Source organism: Mustela nigripes, chromosome 5 (genome assembly GCF_022355385.1).
Source record: "Mustela nigripes isolate SB6536 chromosome 5, MUSNIG.SB6536, whole genome shotgun sequence".
NCBI classification, from domain to species: domain Eukaryota; kingdom Metazoa; phylum Chordata; class Mammalia; order Carnivora; family Mustelidae; genus Mustela; species Mustela nigripes.
The window spans coordinates 73,133,340-73,158,124 of NC_081561.1; the positions used below are offsets into that span (position 1 = coordinate 73,133,340).

Here is a 24,785-nt window from a genome sequence, read left to right on the forward strand (position 1 = left end):
GGCATCAGCACAAATGAAATCACTGGGGGAGCAGAGTGAAGAGACATAGACCCTGCTGTTAAGGAGCATAGTGGGGCAGAGATGGAGGGAGAAGGGCAAAACACAAGCAAGGCCGGTAATTCCGGATCTCAGGAATGTCGAGCTATCCAAACAGAGTGGTGAATCAGACAATGCCTTGGGGAAGGAGATCATGCTAAAGTGGACAGAAAAGGAAGAGCAGGGCTACCGTGAAACTGGATTTTGCTAACTTATGGAGCTTTGTGCAGATTAGAAAAATTCATGCTTTTTCAGCGCATGCAGTCCATCACAGCAAGGTTTGGCCAGGAAAACCTACTTAAGAGACAAAATTAAGAGACAGCTCTTTCCTGGGCAGTTGCAGCTCCAGTCCAGGGCCTGCTGTCTTAGGGTAGGGGAATCAGAATGGGGGTCTATGTGTAAGCATACAAATTATGCAAATGCATAATATAGGAAGTGGCCCTGCCTCCAAGCGGAACGCACTGCAGCTCTGACTTAAATACAATGGAGCAAACTTCAGGAAGATGTCTGATAAAAGGCTTCTTGACATGATAAACCTAAGCTACGGACCAGGCTGCTTTGCTTAAAGGTCATTGGTGATGGAGAACAGAGACAAGCTCATATCAGAGTCTTCTAGGCTGTTCTGTTGAGTTTGGATTTGTCCTAAGGGCAATGGTAAGCTTTTTTAGGGCTTTAGCAAGGCATGTAGGTTTTTAAAAGATTACTGACTGTTACGTGAACAAAAACAACGTAGAGAAAAGGATATGACAGGCAGCAAGAGATCAGGAAGAGACTATTGAAATAACTCAAGTGAGGAAGTGACGTGGGTTTGGATTAGTTGGGTTGAGGTTCTATCATTTATGCAACTAGTATTTATTGAATGCCTACTGAGTACCAGGCACTTTCTTTGGATATAGAGTTATAGCAATGAACATCACCCATTTCGCGGGACCGAGATTCTAGTGGACAGGCAAAAAAATACTAAATAAGTAAGTAAGATACAAATAAGTATCCTATCAAAAACGTATCAATAAAGAGTAATAAGGAATGCTATTCTGAGTAGTGGATGGTGTTTTTAAATATATGATCAATGAAAAACACAGAAGCTATAGGTAAGTGGATGGATTCAGAGTACATTTTGACATAACCCAACTGGACTAGTAAATGAATTTAGGGTAGGAAGTGAGGGAAAGAAATCATTTCACTTGAGCTTCTGGGAACAAATAAGAATATCCATTTACCCAGCTAGGTGCTGTTTATGGACTAACTGCTTAGTCGTTGTCACTTGGATTATATATACAGTTTTCAGTTTGGCAGAGGTCTTGTGTAGAGGACGCTGAAGTAGAAGCCCTAGTTACTTTATTGGGTCATTCCAATAATATATCTCATTGGTAATTAATTATCAAGGTTTTTTTTATGATTTTAGAAAAGTTTTAAGCAATGGGTTATCTAGTAAAAATTGGCTACACAACACTACTATAAGGGTTTTAAAACACCAAAAGCTTCAACTTTTTAGATCAAAGAACTTCCTTCAGGCCAAAATGTTTCTATTGGAAAGGTTTCTTTGCATCCTGATAAAAAGCTTCCCTAATATTTCCATGTGTTATATATTTGCATATTCACTTTGATGGAAAGCATGGAATAGTAGCCAAATGCATATTTCATACATTCTTTTGATTAAAAATGATAAAGGTAATATAAGTGTTTTTTCCTCTTCATCTCCAATTTATGAAGTAGAAATGATTTTCCATGGAACAGTCAACTAAAGAAAGGAAATAAGATTCAAGATCATATCACTGTTCTATTCATCCTTATACCTTGATTATGATGGAATACTTGATGTTTGGGACCTAACAAAAACAGAGGCACAGAAGGATGATCATAGAATTTTAGAGTGTAGGAGAGACCTTTAAAATCAACTATTCCAACACCCTGGTTTTTTGAATGGAAAAAAATGGTTTCTGGAAGTGTAAATAGCTTAACAAAATCATGCACTGAGAGGAGATCCAATTTAAGATTAAGGTTTTTTCCCACTCCTTTTATGTTTCTATTTATTTACTATCTATTCAGAAGGCTAAGATAAATGTCAATTATCTCATCTTTTATCATCAATGATTCATAACCCTCGAAAGATCTGTAAGTATTTATTTCATACTATGAAGAGTTTTATAGTTTTCTTCAGTGGTCATGCTATGTTTAAGCTTAATTAGATGCTGAATTGACCTCAGGGGCCCATCAAAAAGACTCACTACTTAAATCAATCTTTTTGGTAACCTGACCTCATTTCCACAATTCTAGATAGACTTTAAAAGTAAGAGGCTTTCAGAATTTTCAGAATTACTGTTTCCTCACTTTTCTTAGTTCTTCTAATTATCAAAACCATAAGTCTTTGAAATCCATAGCAAATCATATTTGCAAGCAAAGTCAACCAAGGGGCAGAGAGTAAAGAAGGAAGATGGAGACAAAAGGGTAAAATGAATTATATGTTTTTAAGTGCAAAGGTCAAAGCTGGGAGGGAAAGAGATTAATGAGGCAAGTTAGATGGACTTCAGTCTCAATGAGAAGAAATAAAAACTTAGAATGCACTCACGCACTTAGAATGCAAATATCCTACTTGTTATCTAATCGAATATCTCTGGGATTGTAAATTCTCAGTGATGAAACTTCCTAGAACCTGGCTTATTCTGGTGATTCCTCAGAACTTGGCTGTATTATCACCTCCCTTGGTTCTCTTCTATGCACGCCCCTCCCAGCTCTACACATTCCCAGAGCAGCCAGGATGCACTTTACCTTCTGATCCTCAAGGCTTATTGTTTGTTTATTTACAAGTTTGGGTTTTTCTTCCTTCCCATCCACCCCCCCTCCATTTTTTTCTAATCTTCACTAGACTTTGCGCAACTTAAGGACAAAATCTAGAATAGCAATATATACTTGGGAAGGGAAAATGAATAAAGGAGAAAAATGAATGACTAAGGGAATGAGTGAATCAGTAATGTCACTAAATGCTACTCTCTCACACTCTTTCTAGAATGTTTGCATATGAACAGACTGAAGAATAGCTTCTTTAGTTCTTGATTGAGTGCAAAATATTTCCAACAAAATAATGAAATTTTATTTATTTATCTATCTGTTTATTTAAAAATCAATCATAGTTCCAGACCAAAGCATTTTCTTTCTGTGAGAATCTTTACCTATTTATGAATGGAACAACAATCTTTCCATGAAAGTGATACATTAATGTGTTTAACTATGGCTCGTGAGAAAAAGTGAGCTAAAGCCCAAAGATGAGGAAATGTAGCTTCATTAAGTAGCTCAGTCAAGAAATACTACTTGCAATATATTCTGAATATCTGCAGGTCCCCTTAGGTGGAAAGAAAACTATATAGATTATCCATTGAGGTATTTTTCAGCCCAAATATCTCTGTACCTATAGATGTAACATGAACGGTGTTTTAGTGCCAAACATTGAAGTCTAAAGTTGAACAACTTGTTAAATTCACCCAAGCGACTTAGAAATTGTCTGTGCTGCTCTTTGCCCAGCAGCATGTCATCTTTGTGTTTTGCATTTATTTTAGAAATAGTATAGAGAGAAAGAATGAGTAAAATATATAACAACATTTAGAATAATAGTAAGTGCTAAATAATTTAAATTAATTATGGGCAATTATGTTGCAATAGTATATATAGTCAATGATATCATTTTATAAGAATTTAAAAAACATCTTAAATGCAGTCCTCTGTCTTATAATAAAGTGATATTATAATGGACATTTTAAGTCTTATTCATTTGAAATGACTGAAAGTACAAATAATATACGTTTTTGACATTGGCTATGTTAACTCAATATTCAAAGTTATAATGTATTCAAGTTAGGTCTCTGAGATGCTATTTTCCAATGTCAAAAATATCTAACATTCTTTACCAAAATGGGGATGCCTAGTTTCTAAGGTGTTGAGTAGTTGGAGAAGCTATAGAATAAAAATGGGCTCACCTAACTAGAAATCAACTTTTAGCACTATTGTTTACAATAACTAACATATGGAAACTGTCCAACTATCCATCAATGGATGAATGGATAGAGAAAATATGATATATGTATATACTGGAACTGGAATCTATCTATCCATCTATCATCTATAGAATGGAATATTATTCAGTCATAAAAAGAAGAAAATTCTGCCATTTCCAGCAATATGGACTGACCTGGAGGCTGTTATGCTAAGTGGAATAAACCAGACAGAGAAAGACAAATACCATATGATCTCACATCTGCAATCTAAACTTCTAGAATTTATAGATACAGAGAACAAATTGGTGGTTGCCAGAGGTGGAGGGTTTGGAGGGGGGTGGTGAAAGGAGGGAGGAAAACCTAAAGGAACAAGCTTCTAATTATAAAATAAATAAGTCCCAGGAATGTCACACAGAGCATGGTGACTATAATATTGCCTATGAATTGCTAAGAGATTAGATCTTAAGTGTTTGCATCATAAGAAAAAGAATTGTAACTATGTGAGAAAATGGATGTTAACTTATTGTGGTAATCATTTCACAATATATACACAGAGCAAATCATCATGTTATATACTTAAAATTAGTATAATATGTCAATTATCTCAGGAAAACTGAAAAAATATTAAAAAGATCTGAATAAACTATATGCTTAGTTAATTTTAAAAAATCAACCTTTTTCCATGGTAAATATTTAAAATGTGGTATTTATGTGTGAATTTTAAAAACGTAATTGAGAAGAACTAAAAATGCATAGTTTTCGAGATAAATCACAACATCTCAATAATAAATCTCACAAAATCTCAATTTTGAATTAAAATCAAATTGAGTTAAAATCCCAGGTTTCATTTATATCACTAGGCATGATTCCTCCCTCACATATTAACATACAAACAAATAATGGGCTATTGTTCATTTAATTGAACTGGACATTGTTGTCAATACAAAAGAATCAGTTCTAATAAGGTTATTGTTTACCAACCAGGTAATCATAACATAGCCTGTATCTAAATATGAGTACATTTAATGTGTCATAGCTCTCAAGTCTAAGTGTAATAGTTCAGGCTTTATATTCAGTATTGTTTTTTAGAGATTGAACACACTTTAGAGATTTACTCAAAGATGGAAAATCAAGTCACACCAGATTATTGATCATTGGGAATATGAGTAACCAGAAAAATGCGGAAATGAGAGAAAAGATGGCTCCCAAGACAAAATCATTACACTTATAGATCGTATTAAAATAATTTACAAGTAGAATAACCAATTCACTTCTTAAGAGATAGGAGGCTTGACATTTTTGTAAACTATCTAAACAGGAAGAACAAATAATGGCTCCTTCTGTTTCTTGCCTTTTCTGGTTGTTTGACTTTAGGATTCTTTTTTTTTTTTTTTTTTTTTTTTTTTGCCATTAAAATAACAAACATTTTTACTCATCAAATGGTTTTGACTTACAGTTACAACTGCTGGAGAAATGCTAGGTTTGTAAGTTGCATTCCACTGACAATACATAATGCAATAGAACAGCTTGGATTTAAGTCTATGTAAGACCCTTGAAAAGTAGCTTTTGCTATAAAAAAAGAATTTGTGTCTCCTGTTGCACTGCCATACTGAAGAAACTCAGAACACTAATTCTTCATCACTAACCTTAGCAGAAATGTCTATAGTTCTATGCCTAAAATGGTCCTCTTCTATCTCACACCATGTCTTCAAAAATTATAGCATTGGACCATCATATTTGTAACAAATGTTTATAAAATATAAAAACTGACATAACTAAGTAACCGAATCACAAAAAGATAGAAAAAAGTCACAAAAACAATTCACTTCTAAACCTGTAAGACCCATGTTTTTGCAATGCTTACAACAAAAGTAGGAAGGGACAGCTGAGTTGCAACATATAAAAATTCTGTCCTTAAATGAAAATTTCCCTATGACTTTCTCTTTTACAGAGTTTGTTTGCTCCCCTAAGTCAGATGCCAGCACAGAAGGGGAGGCTGGGGAAGATAATCAGGAGGGAGAAGCCAACGCCATCTTGCCTCCACCCTCCGCTCCACAGAAGTGTTCATCATTATCCATAGCCTCTCCTAGCTCAACCAAATGCATATAGGCCTAACTGCACACTGGCATAGGGGGTTCAAAAGATATCCAACAGAACCATTAATGGGGTTTCTCAATCACCGTTCAATATTATGAGTTCAGCATTATGCAGCGCACAAAGGTCAAAAACAAATTTTCAGTCGTAATTTTATATGGAATCCTAGCACTATCTTACCGAACCCCATCTGGGAAACCCACCTGCAACACCAAAGGAGGTTTTTTTTTTTTTTATCCTTATGAGAGATCATTTTCACTTGACTCAGATCTTTCTGTGACTTGACTTTCAAGTTCAGGTTTAGCTCCTCCCTCGTTCACCACCTGTGTCTCAGATCTTGGTTTTGTCTGCCCCAGTTCCTCATTATTTTCTGGTACCGCCTGCTGGTTATTTTTTCCTTCTGCTGGATCATGTTGGTTTGATTTGTTCCCAGATTCCAATTTAGCTTCTTTCCCATTTCCTGCTTGCACGGACTGCTTTGGGTTAAGTTGTGATGGGTCCTTAGCACTCTTTACCACCTCCTGGAGATTATATTTTCTGAACAACATATAATCTTTCACAACACTCAGGCAACAGACAGCTTTAATGATTTCTACTACCACCGTGTACTGCGGATTAGTGAGATCCACTTTATTTTCCGAATTGAGGCTGCCTACTATTCCTGCCAATTCTTTGATAACTTCGTCTCTATTCATGTGACTGTTATTTCGAGATTTATATACAATCTGAAATGTTCCTTTGTTTGGAGATTTAAACCAGGGTTCCAAAAATGTTTCTGCATATTTTTTCATATCTTCTAAGAAAGCCTTGCATGTGCCTGAAATGGGTAACATACGTAGAATAACCCGAGTCTTCTTCTTCTTGGTTTTGTACATATCTTGGAGAATATGATGTACCAATTTCTCAGGTTCTATTCCAAGTGTCCTGATGAAGACTACATTATTTGCTCCACTCTCCACTGACTGGAATCTCCTTAGCTTCATCTCTGTCGATGCTTTAATGTCACCAACTTCTTTCTTCAAGGCAGCCTCCATGTCATCATCTTCTCCCTCACTTCCAGAGGCCTGCTGATCTTTGTCTGTAAACTTTTCCGGCCCGTACATGTCGTCGCCGTACTCGTTGAGCAGGCTGTACGCCTCCTCCACGCACTTGCGTTCGTTCATGTTGCAGGTAATGAGAATGCCCTGTAGCCCGGGCTCCAGCTGCCGGGACCCGCCGCCGTCGCAGCGCCGTGCCCGCTTGGCTTGCACATACTGAGCTTTGCCTTTGCGCTTTCCGCCGCTCGACTGAGGAGGCTGCTGGACGGGGGTCGCCATGGCGCGTGAGAACCGAGGCTGGCGAGAAACGTGTTTCTGCCTGACTTTAGGATTCTACCAAAGAGGTTATTGACAGAAAGCAGCTGGCACAGTTGATTGCTAAATCAATTCCTAAACTGCTCGAATCTGTTGTTTTCATTCTTGATAATTTAAGGACCCACCTACAACCTTAGAAATAAGTTTATTCTATGTTCTCCTCCATCTCAATTTGCAGTCATTCTAACCATTAAGAATAAAATACGCCTAAAAATCTAATCATGGAGCTGCGTGATATTTTATCAGGCCTGTGGCCAGCTTAATAGAACCCCAGGAAATTTAAAAATAAACCATATCCAAGATTCCTTCAGTAATTTTGGTGAAAAGCTATTTATGCTCTTAGGTGTGAAGTCCCAGTGCCCTCTGCCTGGGGTTTCCAAACCAGATTCCTTTCAATGACCAAACAATAAAGACATATAAAAGTTACCAGAAGATCGTTTGCTTTCTTTGGCAGTTGTACTGAGAACATTTAGGAGTGCATGTCAAATTTGCATTATATGAGAAAAGACATTGTGAGTTTTTCTTAAATTATAACTCTTAGAAAACAGAATGAAGGGGGGGGAGACTTAACAGGCAGTGACCCCCATTTTAAAATATATTTACAATTCTCCTGTTGCTCCAAGTTTTGATGAGAACTCAACGAGATAATCCATGTCCAGAGTTTAACGCAACCCCTGACCTGGAATAGCATGAGGATTTGGCAAGTGGTAAATCTTTCCATTTTCTCCATCAATATTGTCATCATCATCATCTCTGATCATCCTAAAAAATCCTGAAAGGGTAGGTAGCTGCAGGAAAGTATAAGTATTATTGAGCTTTTCTTCGACTCTAGGTAAGCCATGTTAACCAAGGCTCTTTGTGATTTTCCTTTCCTCATATCCTCAAATGCAGAGAGCTACTTTTTTAAGCTATTGCATGGCATTTGAAAAACAAAAAACAAACAAACAACGAACAAACAGTGTTGTTTTTCTTTTATGCAGGGATCTCATTCATCTAAAATAAAATCAATTTGGCATTTTTCAACCAGCCTGTTTAGCTATTAGCTATTTCCACACCACACAAGACTTGCCAAAAGGAAGGGATGTTGTGACTGTCCTACCCTTATCCTCCATTTGTGGGAAATCTTCTTCCTTCCCCTTCTTCTTCTTCTTTCTTCTTCTTCTTCTTCTTCTTCCTTCTTCCTTCTTCTTCTTCTTCTTCTTCTTCTTCTCCTTCTCCTTCTCCTCCTTCTCCTCCTCCTCCTCCTTCTTCTTCTTTCTCTTTCTCTTCTTCTTCTTCTTTTTCCTCTCCTTCTTCCTCTTCTTCATTTTTGTTTGTTTGTTTGTTTGTTTTGGTTAATTGTCTCTGACACGTGCAAATATTCCATGTTCACAAACAATTCAAAGAGATGTGAAAAGCTTGAGGACAAATTATAGAACCAATTAAAAAAAGACCTTCTGGTTTTGAAATTTATCTCAGAAGGAGACAAAGTATTTGTCGTTTTGTTTTAGCAGAGAATTCTCTACTGGGTGCTTTAAAAAAGACAATAAAACTCCACACCTTTTCAACTACAGGCATATAACATAAACTTAAATATTTCAATACTTGCACTTGATAGATAAAGGATAAATGGTAACATGTTGATAATTACTGTTTAATAGGCTTTAACGCCCAATTAAATTCACAAATATATTCTCCCTTGAATGACACATTTGGAAGTCATCCAACTTCCCTTCCTGTTTTAAATTGTGTATAATTGATACTATTTTGTCATTTAAAACAATACACACTGCTTATCCAGTGACTGTCAGGAGGCTATTTATAATTATACAAAAAAATAATATTCCTCTGGGAGAAAATCATCATTAATATAATCCTATCATGAATAATGGAAAATGGAGGCCATTTACTTCTTATGTAACTGTTTTATGAGTGTATTAAATCATCAGGTTGTTTTCTATAGCATGTTTCAAAATGACAGTATTGATCCTTTTTCTATATCTATTTTCTTTCATTCTCTGTATGAGATTCTAATTGTTAAAAATGAGTCTTAGCCACTAAACACACACTCATTACCTAAACACTGTGGATGGTTACAACAGAAAGTGATTTGAAGGTGACAGTATTTCTTTCAGGAAAGCTCCATGTCAACCATGAATCAGAAATACTGAATAAAATAGAGTAGTGGGGATTTAAGAGGTGTAATATAAATAATTAAAGTATGAATGACAAAGGATACACACTAAGGGATAATGGGGTCTAATTTGAAAGGATGCCCAGGCATGTAGAAGCCATCCATATGGTGAGCTATTACTTTGTTCAGTTTCTACCCTGTATTGACTTCATACTTGGTATTGTTAATTAAAAGTACATATAACTATTCTGCCCCTCTGAGAGTGAGAAAGTCAACTACCTAAATAAAAATAAGTAATAAACTCATTATAAGTAATTGATAATAAAAATCACAATGAGGGGGCGCCTGGGTGGCTCAGTGGGTTAAGCCGCTGCCTTCAGCTCAGGTAATGATCTCAGGGTCCTGGGATCGAGTCCCGCATCGGGCTCTCTGCTCAGCAGGGAGCCTGCTTCCTCCTCTCTCTCTCTCTGCCTGCCTCTCTGCCTACTTGTGATCTCTCTCTGTCAAATAAATAAATAAAATCTTTAAAAAAAAAAAACTCACAATGAGGCTGTAAGTAAGCATTGAACAAATATCAAGACTACACTGTTAAGAAGCCTATCCTAACCTCTGTGGCACTCTCCTCTTTAGACATTTATATTGAGTATAATCTACTGATATGATTTCGTACTTAATTGGTATCTTCTCCCACTTTTCTCCCCTAGCTGCTCTGTACTGTTCATTGCTTTCCTTGTAATAATCTGACTAGATTGTTATCTCCTTCTGCTTTGAAACTCATGTTATGACCACTATTATTAAGTATATACCATGGATTTAGTAACTGTTGGGAAATTGATTAATAGGATGACTTTGAGCATATCAACGGGGATATTGATGAGCATATAAATAGACAAAATATATTATCTTCCAGTGTGGTGTAATTATTACTACTATGTGGTAAGAACAGTACTATTTTGTCTTAACATAGATTATGTTAGAAAACTCAAATATAGAATATACCAGAGGCTACAAGAGCAGTCATAGGGCTGATTCGAAAATGCTGAGCAACTGTTGAACATCAGAATGTTGAAACTGGTAGCATTAGTGTGAATATTGCAAAATTCATCATCGTCTTCATCTTGCACAAACATTCTAGTACAGGAAAAACAAGCTATGGATGAGGAATATTTGTCCATCATCTCAGTCTCTCTGAAAGCATTTGTATTGAACTTCATAGTTCACAGTTAGTTATACCAAAATAGTTATGGGACATACTTATTATTTCCATGTTTAAATTAAGGCTTGCTTTAGAAAAGTGATGAGCACTACATATTCATTTGAATGTTTAGAAAGTCACAGATTCTCCATTCTTTGCCTACTGGGCCACCCAAGTGAACCTTAGACTAGCAGGGGGGGAATATATTCACATAATTACTGAAATGCTTTTTTAATCTGCACTCTTGCATATGAACTGACAGAAAAGATTATTACAAGACATGACACATTAATAAATAACACCTAATTAGTTTGATAATTCTTTGATTAAGCCTTAATTTTCCTTGCTTTTCATGCAGCAATTCAAATGACTCTGTATTAGTTGTTCCTTTTTCAGACTATTTTAGAACATGCTTTGAATAATCTCTGTAGGTTACCTGGGGAGGGATGTATTTTTGTCTGACAGCAGGTCCATGCCTTCAACAGTGACAAGGCTAGACCAAAACGACACTTGAATCAAAGTGTCCTCACAGCAAAGATAATTCCTCTAAATTCTAGCTCTGTATTCAAAAGGGTAAGAAAGATATGAGAAATGAGAATGTGAGAAAAATGAAGCAGGCTTTCATTTGGTTCTCTTTAAATGGACACAGAGAAGTGAAGCCATATGACTTGGTATTAAGAGGACAGCAGTCTTTTTATTTACTAGCTTTCTCCCAAAACCTATAGCCCCTTTATCACAATGAAGCTGCTTGAGACAGTAAAGCAGTGTTAGAGGTATCACAGCTACTCAGAAGTGCTCACATCCATTTCTGGGCCCATGCCAGCTATTTATAGTTACAAGAACATTTCGTGGATTGATTGTGACAAATATGAAAATCTAATACATTTATCTTGAATAACTGCCACTGGCTTCAGATAATCAGATGCAAACCTCATGGGGGTATGCCAAGTCCAGGAACTAACTATGCACGTCTATAATTAAGTGTAGGATTTTCCCCCTTTTCTTCTACTACTTCATTCTAATTCTTTATGCTGCCTACAGTTTACAGATGGATGCTGCAAAGCCAGTCTCTGTTAATTCTGAGCCTCTGTCTCTAGAGATACTACCAATAACTCCTTTAAGAACCTTTACACGGGGTCTATTTGCAATGCTTAGAAACCCGTCATCTTTTTAAATAACAAGATTATTTCTAGGAATGAATAAAGAGGGCTGCTTTGGGATGATCATCAATAATTTTTTTCATTGAGATAAATATTAAGTATCATGAATTCTATTCAATAAAAATATCATGGATCTGGCAAAGTAGGAGACAGTAGGGATTTAAAAGCAAATGTTTCTTAAGGGTATATATAAGGCAGAAAAGAAAGACAGGCTAGGGAGAGAGTGATAATGATATATGATAATTAAATCAGAAAGATATAGGGAGTAGTGAGTAGAAAATCACAATTTTGCTGTATTTGGACATAAGCACCACCCCCACCAATACTATACACTTAAATAGTGCTTCTTATGCTTTCATAGTCAGGTAGTCTGTTCAATGTTTGTGGCAATGCAGGAATTAATCTGTATGTTAACCCTAAAAAGTAGAGTCTATTATCCCACGTTAAAGAAGAGAAGTAAGCATCCTGCATATTTGAATCTATGGAATCAGTATCTATAGAATGTGCTGGATTCTAGAACTCACCTAAAACACACTTAAATCAAACTCATTCTATGCATATCATGAAAGATTTTTCATATAATTCTCAACATAACACTGTAAATTATATATTGTTGCCCACATGATGTAGGTAGTAGAACTAAGGCCAGAAGACATCAGGTGGCTACGACGGGCAAAATCGGTGTTATATTATGTGTTGATGTGGATCTGAAGAAATGGCTTCCTCTCCCTAACAAAATTCTACTGGTGACATCCCCTAGATACATGCTCAATGACTAAAGAAGAGCTGACACTCAGGGAGCCACAGACTTAAGTGCACTTTGACCATCTGCTAATGTATTCTGCCACAATCTTCTCAGCCTCATTTGACAGAGGAGGAAATGAAGGCCTTCAGAGATTGATTAATTTGATGAAGTCATATTTCAAACAAGGGGCAGGGCCTAAAACTGAAACCACGCAGTCTGACTCTGGAGCCTCTGTGCCTAACCCCCAATTTCACTGCCTGAAATGTTCATGCATTGGATGGCTGGATGGCTACCTCTGAAGAATCAAAATAAAATAATGCAAAACAACAAAAATCAGCCAGTGGAGGAAAGGAAATTATGGTCCCTTTCTGGGTTATGAAGAGGTCAGTTCTAACCCTTTTCTTACTCCACTGTGTTCTTAGCAAATACGCATATTTCACTCTTCTCATTTACATCTAAACCTCATTTAAGTTTCTACCATGTGGGCGAACTTTGTCAAAATAGTTTATAGCCTGTTGAGTTGCAATATTAATTTCTTAAGTTACTTAAACACAGTATAGGATCCACCACCTATAGGAACAATGACTTAGTAAATTTGTCCTTTCTTCCTTTAAAACCATGTTTTAGGCTCATCAGCTTTAGCAATAGTTCATAAACTTTATTCCATTTCCAATCCCTTACGCAGATGCTGCCTGATCGCACTCTGAAAGGCTGGTTTCACATCATTTTTCTTTTTAAAAATTTTCAGACTCTCTTCCACGCCAAGTTTCATCTTTGCCTGATTGACCGAGCATCTGTAATGTCACTACAAACCTATCACTTCTTACGTTGCTGATGTTTTCTCATCTTCATTTATCTTGTTGTCAGTCTGATATCCTCATTGTCACACAAACACATCAATTTCCCACGCACTGCCATGTCACGTCCCATTTGTTTTCTCTTCCATTCATATCCAAAGCAAGGCCTGTGTCTCCCTTAGCCCTTAGTCAAATACTATCTGTCTTTCGAGTTCTAGATGCCTATTGTCTTCCCTGACATCAAGAATCACAGATGTCTCTCTGAAATGTGTAACATTTAGTGTCAGTATTATGCAATCTAACTCCCAACTTTAACCTTTTTCTATCATTTGTTAGTTTCTTTTTCCCTTTCAAATACCACCCGCTCCACTTGTTAAACTTAGAGATCATCCTTTGGTGTTCTTACATCCCCTTCTCTGCCTGGTCTGGGACTGCTGAACGTGCAGAAGATATTCAGTTATTTGTATGTCAACTTATTTCATTCACTTTTTGGCAATCTCATTCCACCACTGAGCTCCCTTTGGTTATCTAACTGCAGATAATTTCAGAAGTTGCTGTGAGTCTTCTCCTACCCACTTAAGCCCCCATGTTACAAGAAGGGATTGGGAGGGAGACAAACCATAAGTGACTCTTAATCTCACAAAACAAACTGAGGGTTGCTGGGGGGAGGGGGGTTGGGAGAAGGGGGGTGGGATTATGGACATTGGGGAGGGTATGTGCTATGGTGAGTGCTGTGAAGTGTGTAAACCTGGCGATTCACAGACCTGTACCCCTGGGGATAAAAATATATGTTTATAAAAAATAAAAAATTAAAAAAAAATCTGACTAAATAAAAAAAAATTCTTTCTTTCTTTTTTTTTTTTTTTTTAAAAAAAGAAGAAGTTGCTGTGAGAATCTAATGAAAAGTATGTGAGAGTACCTGGTATGAACCTTGGTATTTAGCAGGTGCTTAAAAAATGATGTTTGGATGGGAATCTTCAGATCGTCCCCTTTTGCAGCTAAAGACTATCTGTGGCTTTAGGAATAGAAAATGGGTTCCAAGTCTCCTCTCCAGCCCTGCCCATTCCCATGAGTTTTGACCCACTCTCTTCCTTTACTTCCTAGTTGGGTTTTTTGTTTGTTTTAGATTGTCAGGCCAACAACCTCTGAAAAAATCTTACCTTCCTCTCCTTTGGTATTTATGATAATAAAGCCCATGATTTTTACCTCTGGGATAGCTCTAAAATCATCTTAATTCCCTTAATCACATCTCCCAAGATCAACCTTCACTTCTTCTTCTTGAACACATCTTAACTGGTCTTTCTAATTCCGTTTCCTCCAATCCTTCTTGTATAAATGTTTTCAATTCTGTTTCTCTTTCTAGGTTCCTTGAGTGTCAACCAAAGTGAACCATTTGCTGTTCCCCATCTCTGCCTAAAAAGCATCCCTCCCTGCTTTTTAGCCTAAAGCTTTAGGCTTTAGAATTAGTCAGGCTGGGTTTGAATCCCCTGTCTGCACTGTATTTGACTTAGACAAAACACTTAAATTCTGTCTACCTCAATTTTCTGTTCTGCCAAACAAGGATGATGATATACTCCTCCCAAAGTTTTATAAAGATTAAATAAGATTATTCTAAGAAACTAGCAAAGAATAAATACTCAACAGCTGATAGTCACAAAAGAACACTTCAATATTCTGTGCCTAAAGTGTTATCCCTTCAGTCTTTATATCTTTATCCTTAAATTCATGTAGACACAGTCTAACAATGTCTTAAGACCCATCTTGACTTTTCTTGTTCCATAAGATCTCTGCTTTTTCACACAAGAAGCATTCTTTTTTGTAGTATATTTTCATAGTAAAAGAGAAAGTAAAAACATGTGGGGAGAGGACATGAGCATATACTTTCTTATTTCATCATCTTAAAAACTTTAAGAAATGCATTTTAATAAAAAATTGAGACTCAAAAAAAAAATTTTAAACACAAGGAAAGTGTTTAAATCCTGGCTTGTGTGACCTTCACATTTACATTCTCACCAGTGATTCTCAGTGTGCTATCAGGGTTTATTGAAGTTAATTATAGTTTTTGAGTTTTGGTTTGGTTTGGTTATGAGCAATTGTAACTACTTGTGGGGACTGATCTATCTTGTCTTATTTTTTTTTATAGGTTTCCCAAAGACAAAGAAAAAATTGCTTTATTTTTTAAACAGAAAAAATATATAAATAAAATTTATTCTTATAAATAAAAGTATAAAATTATTTTTAAAGGGAGGGGGGTGGGGTTATCGACACTGGGGAGGGTATGTGCTATGGTGAGTGCTGTGAAGTGTAAACCTGGTGATTCACAGACCTGTACCACTGGGGATAAAAATACATTGTATGTTTATTAAAAAATAAATAATAATAAAAAAATAAAAAAATACAAGAATTATTTTTTAAACTCATTCTAACTTGTAATTACCATGTGACACCATTGAACAACTTTAAAAATCTAGGACGCATGATAGAATCTATATAATCTTAGTTTTTCCCCTTATCTTGGACATTTCTATTTCATCAACTTAGGAATTATTTCATTATTACTCATCAACTATTCCCAGCAATGCCACAAATGACTAAAATAATAAGAAAAAATAGAAAAATTATGGAGTTGCTTGGAAGGATGATGCAATTGCAAAATAAACCATCATTATCTCATCACCATTCAGTTTCCTTATTGTTGTGACTAAAGTAATGCATCATCACTTGAGAAGGTATAAAAGAAGTCTGGAAACATTCTTATGGTCTACTTTTAGTTTCACTCAACATAGTTTAGAATTTAGAGGTTCTATTTTTTTATCCATAACTACAAAGAGAAGAAAATTGACAAGAGAGAGATACTTCAGTTATTAGATGAATCAGAAGGCAAAAATGCAAAAAGAGAGGCAACAGTATGTTAAACTTTAGTGATTAAGGTGAAATTGAAATTGATCACTCAAATGAAATCTCAGACTGTGAATTTTCATATAACAATGAGTTTTCTCAAGAATCAATGAGTGTATAATTCATTTCAAAAGACAAAAAGGAAACATGGTATTCTCATCCACTTAGTCTTTCAACCAGAAGGACTTTATCATGCAATATTTTGTGGCAAGAACCTAGCCTATCTCATCTGTTAGAAGGATATGTTACAGTACTTTTTCATCTTTTATAAAAATCTATGTGACAAAATTTGTGATTTTTAAGTGGGCAAATGCTAAAGAAAGATAAAGGAGGTATCAGAATGAAATTAATAATGTATGCAAAAAATCATTGGATTTATCATTCTAAATAATGTTTATTAATCTAAAAAATGTCTCACAGTAATAAGATGGAGATGATACTTTTTCAATGAAATTGAGTCTCAAAGGTTTCAAAAACTCAACTGCTACATTTTGATGATCCAAACTCTAAAAGAACCAAAAATAATATTATGCTAGAACTTATTAAAAATGTTTGAAATCTGGAACTGGTATCTATTAATGCATATATTGCAAATTTATGAATGAAAATTAATGGGCAGTTAGTTCATTTCTGAAGATGTTTCCAATTTGGAGTACATACACCTTCAAAATCAGGAAACTGATGAAATCAATTTTTAGTTTGCCATGTTTAAGCTCTTATCACAATTTTCACTATCCCTTTATTCTTACTTCCATAAACCATTTTTAAAATGATTTAAAATATTAAAAAAATTAAGAGGTCCAAGTGGTAAGTGGAGATAACTATTGTTCCTAGTATATTGAGATTAGCATGTACATTTTCTAAGCCTCTGTTGCATGTTTATCAACTTATCCTTGGTTTTAAAGTTATGTATGCCATGTCTTATCTCTTTTCTGGACTATCAACTTACTGAGGGAATTCAACAAATATTTATGGAGTTAACATAAAAACTCCCAAACTTTTATTTTGTGAAAATAATTAGATGTTTGAAACTAAAGTGAGTATGTTTTCATGGAACAGTATTTTTTAGAGAAAAGTAAAGCAAGGCTGAATCTTACTTACTCTTTTCCATTATAGCCAATTGAGCTCTGAAATACATTAGATTAAATCACTAAATAACAGTGACTATAATGCAATTACATTTGACCTCTTCTCAGCAGGATCAAACCAAAAATGCAGTTAGGCACAACTGAAGTTCGAGAAAAAGATCTTAATAAAATGAGCCTTATTCCTTAAGGCTCTTTCTGGCTGTGGACTTAAAACCCATAGAATTGGAATACGAGCTGCCAAAGAGTACCTTATTATGGTCAGAGAAGATTTTGATAGGTGAATACCTTCAATTTTAAGAGAGTAAATGACACAGAAAACAGAATAAATTACCTTAATACAAATTCTTGGCTCAAGTAAAAGTCAGATAGCAGCCAGAATTTCAATGGTTGGGATAACTTCTAAGTGATAAACTTTAACTTGTATTGAACTTTAATCATAATGGCTTTATGATTATGATTTTTTTCATACAGAGATGAAAAGGTGAAGAAGTGTTAAAATGACTAAGCAAAAACTAAGCAAAAAATATGAGGCCTGTTTCCTGCAAGGATTGGTTTCCTTATCTGTGGTAAATATAAAGATATTTGTGAGCCATGTGATTTTTTTTCCTTATTGAAATTTGCCTCTTGTTTAACTCAGTTGACTTTGCCCAGCAATGTATGCAATTCATTTGCCCCAGGAGGACCTTGATGAAGAGGAAATGTGAAATGCCTAACAAGGTCATGAAGGTTCTTTTAAAGTCTACATAAATGAATGAATTTATGGGTATGGCTATCACTTAAGAAAAATGTGCTTAGTAATGAAGTATTGAAAAGGAAATTGGAGTTACTGGAAGGCTGATAAAGATAAAAATATCTAGAGTCATTTATCTTGACCATCGGCACTATCAATTTCTAAAAGCAAAACAAAAAAAAAATATGAAACACCATAAATTGAGTTTCTATGTAGCTACTAATGTCTTCTTTGACCAGTTTTCATAATTCTCTCATAAGAAAATGATAACTAGACTACATTAACCCTAAAAAGGTGAATCATCAGATTCAGGACAGCCACCTTAGGAGAACAGGATCCATCTCCCTCCATTCCCTCCTCTCTCTCTCCTTCCCTCCCCCTCTCTTCCCTAAGACTGGTTAGGGACTATTCAAAACGTGTTCTATAACATTGACCATGTGCACAATCAAGAGATCTAATGGCAGCATTGTTAGATCATTTAAGAGCAGCAGAGAGAATATTTCTAGAGAAGGGGGCACCTCAATATCCATAATACCCCTAAAATTATACATTGTACATATACATCTACTCCAATTTCCCATAGGGCCAGCCTTAGTAGCATATACTCACTTTCTAGGTTTAAATATAATTTTTTTTTAATTTTCCAACTTAACGTAGAGTGGGTCAGTATAGGAGAATTTTAATTAGATACTAAAAAATTATATGATCCTTACACTTTATGCTGGCTTATTGAGAAGGTCCCTGTATTTGAGGTGGGGATTGTTACTAACCATAAAATAGTGCATATTCACTACAGATTTAAAAAGAACAATTCAGTTCATTTTTAGGTATATCTTAGCTAGAAAAAAAGTGTTAAGACTATCTTTATTAGAAGTATTTTATTTAAAGGGATAGAAAGGCAAAACTTGGGACTTGTGTCACAGTGTCAGTACATTTCATTAGTAAGGTTTTGTAAAACTCAACTGTGATTTGGGTTACTTTTGAGGATGCGGCAACATTATATAAAGGAAGTACTTTATCCCAAAGGGAAAAATCAAATTATAGTTTTAAAAACTCATTACCAATAATTAATAATGAACTCTAGCTAAATAATAACAGGTGTTCTACTAATCCCAAACAGAAACAGATGGAAGCACAAATGTTTTATAAATACTGGATACATGCAGAGCAATAAACTTGGCAGGAATTGTTTTATTCTCTAATTGTCAGTCAGAGTCGAAGTCTTATCACTTGCATTTTCTCTAAAGTAGTATGCCCAGATAAATCTTTTTTCTCATTCCTTATTTTTCAAAATGCAGACCATATTTTGTGCTTTCTTGCTCCATCTTATGTATTGTCTCACCAAGAAAAGTAATATAAATGTTCTTTCTCTACACCTATGATGTTTCATAGAATTTATTAAATGAAACAATAGGCTTACCATACAGGTTTCCCTTCTCCAGCTTCTTCCTTTCCACCTCCTGAAATGCTGAAATACAGTATTTCTGCAGAAATACTGATCTACATATTCTTTAATTTCTTAGACATTATAGCAATCAGCCTACAAAATCATGATTGTAGGTAGTTGAAACAAATTAGAAAGGCAATTTTAAATGTAATAAATGATATTAAGAAATCTAATCCTATAGCACTTGGGAATGATTTCTAGGAGTTAGAATATTAGATAGTGCTGTAGGTCTAAACTCATGGCTGTTTAGAAAATGTTCACATAGGACTTCAGAAGAGCTCTCCCTGAATAGTTAATAGCAGAATTCTCCTTAACTCCTCCAGAGATGGTTTCTTTGTTCCTTCTTAGCTTGATCTGTTGCTGAATTTTTGAAAAGAAGTTATCAGCTTTGTGACTATTAAACTCTTAGCATCCCTCACTGACTTTGACAATGTATGGTTCTCTCTGTCCTGTGATTTTCTTAGAATTTGTATTTTATGATCAATTAGTAGCTCTATGAACCATTTGGGGGCATGAGGAGCACATTATTTCCCTCAAATAATGGAATTTAAAACTCATGCTCATTAGAACATAGATTCGTGGTACATACAAGTAAACAGTTGATCTCTTCAAAGCAATATATGTGTAGAATATAGCTTTCTTAAACTATCACAGTTAAATAAATTGGTCAGCAAATCTGTTAAGCTAAAATTGACTTAATGATGTATATAGACTGACAGTCACCAATGTTGTTTCTTTCATGTGGGATATTCACTCACACAGTCTGTGCTATATTGAATGATTTAAAGAATAAAGTTATATTAGTATTTTACGCATCTACTTAGATGCTTTATCAACAAATTTACAAGCTTGTTACTGTAAAGAATACTTTAGAGTTACTGCAAGGACACTAAAGACCACATGGAGTTCCATGATTTGCTGAAGGGCCAATGACAGAAAAGGATGGGATCCAGATGTAATTCTTGACCCCTTCCTTTTCCAGTATTGGCCCTTCAGCAAATGTTCAAAGCCCTGTTTTTTCACTATATCATACTACTTTCCTGGATGTTTCCATCTAATTTTACTATGATACCATACACATACCTTGACAATCATTTTTACCAAGTGAGTTATCATCCAAGTGAGTCACTATATTTTTCAGTGTTTTCCCTCTCATTTCAGTTTCTAACTCAGTAAGAAAGTAAAAAAAGAAGAGTAAAAAGATTAAGAAAATGAAGAAGAGGACAAAGAGTGGAAATTAACTTGAATAAGCTACTGGGATTAATTTTCTGGAGAACCAAAATTCTCATGATCTTTAAATTTTTTAGCATCTTTAGATTTGTTATATATATTGTTTTATATGTATTTGTTATATATATTGTTATATATATTGTTTTAAATATGATTTATCCATTTGTCAATACATGCATAAATGTAATCATACATTTTGGAGTGATCTCCATAAAAGTAGTTTAGAGCCAATATATAGTTTGCTTTAAACAATCAGCTTCAGTTATTCTAACATAAATTAGCCCCTTCCTTAACAATACCATCTTCTTAGAATTGTTTCCCCAAACATAACATAATAGTATCCATCTTTAAATCTGCAAAAGGCTTACTATAAGCAATCAAGCTATTCATTATTAAATAAGATATTAGTAAAGAATCCCTGGTTATACTCTGAGCAACAATTAAAGATAGGAGAGATGATAGATAAATTGCTTTTAGGAAAAATATTTCTCCATTGTGTTGACTATCTCCATCAGTAATAGATCTCTGGAATGGCTAACCCTGGTTCAAGTGAGAAAAAAACATTTTTTAAAAGAAATTAAAAATCTGAATTGTGATGGATTTAATATGAATATTTTTCACTATTAAAAAAGATACTTTTGGGGCGCCTGGGTGGCTCAGTGGGTTAAGCCTCTGCCTTCGGCTCAGGTCATGATCTCAGGGTCCTGGGATCGAGTCCCGCATCGGGCTCTCTGCTCAGCAGGGAGCCTGTTTCCTCCTCTCTCTCTCTCTGCCTGCCTCTCTGCCTACTTGTGATCTCTCTCTGTCAAATAAATAAATAAAATCTTAAAAAAAAAAAAAGATACTTTTATGGTCATAGGTCTTATATAAGGTTTACCAGAAATAAAATGATTCAACTCTTCACTCCAAGATATTATTAAAGATATTAGTATTTTTTGTATATAAAGATATTAGCATTTTTTTTAAGCTTTCAACTGAATTCATTTGCAATAGGCCATGCAGTAGTAGAAAGTAAAATTAAAGGCCATAATGCCAGTTATTACTTGTGGTTTTTACTGGTTTTCTTCTAGATCTACACATGCATTATGCAATTTTTAAAAATGAAAATACAGTTTAGTACATAAAAAATCCAACAATCTTAGAAACAAAGACTGTTAAAACAGACAAGTACAAAAACTGTTTCCAATACCTGGTTTTAAATCCCCATGGACAAACATGTCAATCATATATCGACAGAACGCATACTGATCTGACAGAGTAGAAAGAAAAAAGAGCAATGAAAAAATGTCATCAACACCTTTCTTTCTTCTAAGGGGAACTGGCGTAACAAAACAAACAAAATAGCACAATTCTATTTTAGTTACTACAATATTTTCTGTGAAGGAATAATTTGCACTCATATGAACACACAGGGAAAAAGACATAATAGATATAAGGTTCAATTTATTCCATACAAAAAGAATAACCTTAAAAAACTGAAACAGACTAGTTCAGGGTAATATCATACAGTTGTTCTTTCTTTTAATCAAAACGTTTTCCATCAAATTCATTAAAAAAGTCATCATATTAAAGCAATTTTTCTCATTGTTCATATATACACTTCCAATTATGAAACAAGTTTTACAAGAGGAAATTATTTCCAACTTGGAACATTTTACCAATTATTCATTCCAAGCCCTTCTGCTAATTGTCTAAATGGAGCTATAGAACGTTTTCTTGAAAAGGCAAGCAGGAAGATTAACTCCTTTGCAATGTGTTAAGGATTCTGCATGGAAAGGCTGCTCAATTAAAAGAGTATGTGCAGGATAGACTTTCAGCATCACAGGATATCATTGTTAAGCTAATTAACTGAGTTTTCTTCATTGAAGCTATCTTGTGATCTTGACTAGTCTATGGTCTATGGAAAAAGTTAAAAAAAAAAAAACAAAGGATTTGTATATTTTGGCAAACTTGGTCAAATGATTTTAGAGTTCTTTTTTTATCCCCTTTTCCCTCTAAATTAAAGACATGGTAGTGAACTTTATGTTCTCACATAACTTTAGATTCTGCTGAGGTCATTCCAACCTAAATTTTAGTTGGTGTACTATTCCATAAGTTTTACCAGATCGTCTTTTAAAGCAGGCATATTATGAAATTAATCTTGTTAAAGGTGATTTACATTTTAATGTTTCTAAGTAGGCATTTTATTAATCTAACAACTCCAAAAGTAGCTTTAGAACCAAGAGTTTATTCAGTTTACACATCACACACCCTTAAGTGCTTGAAATCGTGTCTATCAAACATGTGAACTAATGAAACTTACTACTATATAATAAACACACATACAATGATTTTCATAGACCTTATTCTTTTTACAGTATTAACAATATTTTTAGAATAATCCATTTTACTATGAAATTCTTCCAGGTCTTTGAAAAAATAAATGTAGTTATTACAGTAAATGTTAAAATATAATCCTTTCATTAGTACCTAAATATGAGCAAGCCAAAACTCATAAAGTTTTAAGAATTTGCATGTGTGTTGGTTCTTGAATTACAGTACATTTTCCCACAGGTGAGGTGGGAAGTTAGAGGGAGGCTAGTTCTCAGTTCAAGTCCAGGAATCTATTTGTTCCTGGATGTACTAGATAATAACCAGAGTTTTTGAAACCAAGACACAGGAACTCTATGACACAGGAGAAAAGATTAACATAAAGAGTATTTTCTCTTTTCTGGACATAACTGTTTTCCTGAGTAAAATTCCAAGCTAGGAGATTTGGATCAAAGATAGAGCAAAACATAAAGTATATTTCCTTTTTATGGCAAATCTGAGGTTGAATAAGGGAAGACTTCTTGAACTTTGGATCAAAGATAGATCAAAACATAAAGTATATTTCTTTATGGCAAATCTGAGGTTGAGCAAGGGAAGACTTCCTGGAATTTTTAAGCTTTCTCCTTTGTTTCAGTACCTTAAGTGACTATACTCTTTTTAGATTTGTCCTTCCTACAATGCAGAAGTAGTTTCAAAGGGCAATTTAAATATCAAAAAGATGGGGCATGTGTCTAAATCCTAGAATATGCATTTTTAACAAACTCTTCAGAAGATCTAATTAGACTATATTCCAGAATCATTGATATAAAATACCTCCATTTTTTGTTTCTTTCACCATGATTCCTAGTGACACTATAGCTTTCAGCAACAGCAACAGAGAACATGTGTGTCTGAGAAGCTGAGAATGCAGCTTCCTGGAATTTGAAGGGTTTGGGCCATCCTCCAGAATGAAATGTTCTCTGCCCCCAAGTTATGATGGCATATTTATGCACATTACATGTAGAACAGTATACTGAATTAACTAAAATCTTCATGCTTCGGAGTTTTTTTTTTCTTTTCCTTAACTGAGGGCTGACAGTAAAATAAAACTCTTTAGTTTCTATGTTAGAGTATTACCAAGGTAAAATGCTTACATTTATTATACCAATATTTTCTGGCTCCACAAGTCACTCATTTAATTAATGTACTGTGCTTTCAATTTAAGAAAGAAAATTCTTTATTCATTAAAAAAATGTCTGGTTTTTTAATCAAGAAAATTGTTTGAGTTACAATTCTTAGGATGTTTCTGTTTTATTTGAGTAAAGTCATGATGTTGCATTCTAATAGCATCAATAGGAAAATGAGAGTATTTTTTACAGTATTTTAAGTTGAAAATTTTGCTATTTGCGACAACATGGATGGAACTAGAGCGTATCATACTTAGCGAAATAAGTCAAGCGGAGAAAGACAACTATCATATGATCTCCCTGATATGAGGAAGTGGTGATGCAACATGGGGGCTTAAGGGGGTAGGAGAGGAATCAATGAAACAAGATGGGAATGGGAGGGAGACAAACCATAAGTGACTCTTAATCTCACAAAACAAACTGAGGGTTGCTGGG

The 24,785-nt window shown here is 34.8% G+C and overlaps 2 protein-coding genes across 2 annotated transcripts in view; both read right to left on the bottom strand.

Annotated features, from left to right (window-relative positions):
* Positions 1-24,785, bottom strand: part of TRDN (triadin) — a 294,196-nt gene that overhangs the window by 194,052 nt on the left and 75,359 nt on the right. The window contains exon 10 of the mRNA XM_059401567.1: positions 22,064-22,123. Coding sequence (XP_059257550.1) covers positions 22,064-22,123 — 60 coding nt within the window. The remainder of the gene's footprint in view (positions 1-22,063; positions 22,124-24,785) is intronic.
* Positions 6,329-7,469, bottom strand: LOC132017343 (THUMP domain-containing protein 1). The gene has a single exon (XM_059399130.1). The coding sequence runs from the start codon at positions 7,433-7,435 to the stop codon at positions 6,359-6,361; it is 1,077 nt and encodes a 358-aa protein (XP_059255113.1). The 5' UTR covers positions 7,436-7,469; the 3' UTR covers positions 6,329-6,358.

What these genes read in the sequence shown, in the direction of transcription:
- LOC132017343 (XM_059399130.1), bottom strand. Translation starts at nt 7,435, where the DNA reads ATGGCGACCCCCGTCCAGCAGCCTCCTCAGTCGAGCGGCGGAAAGCGC.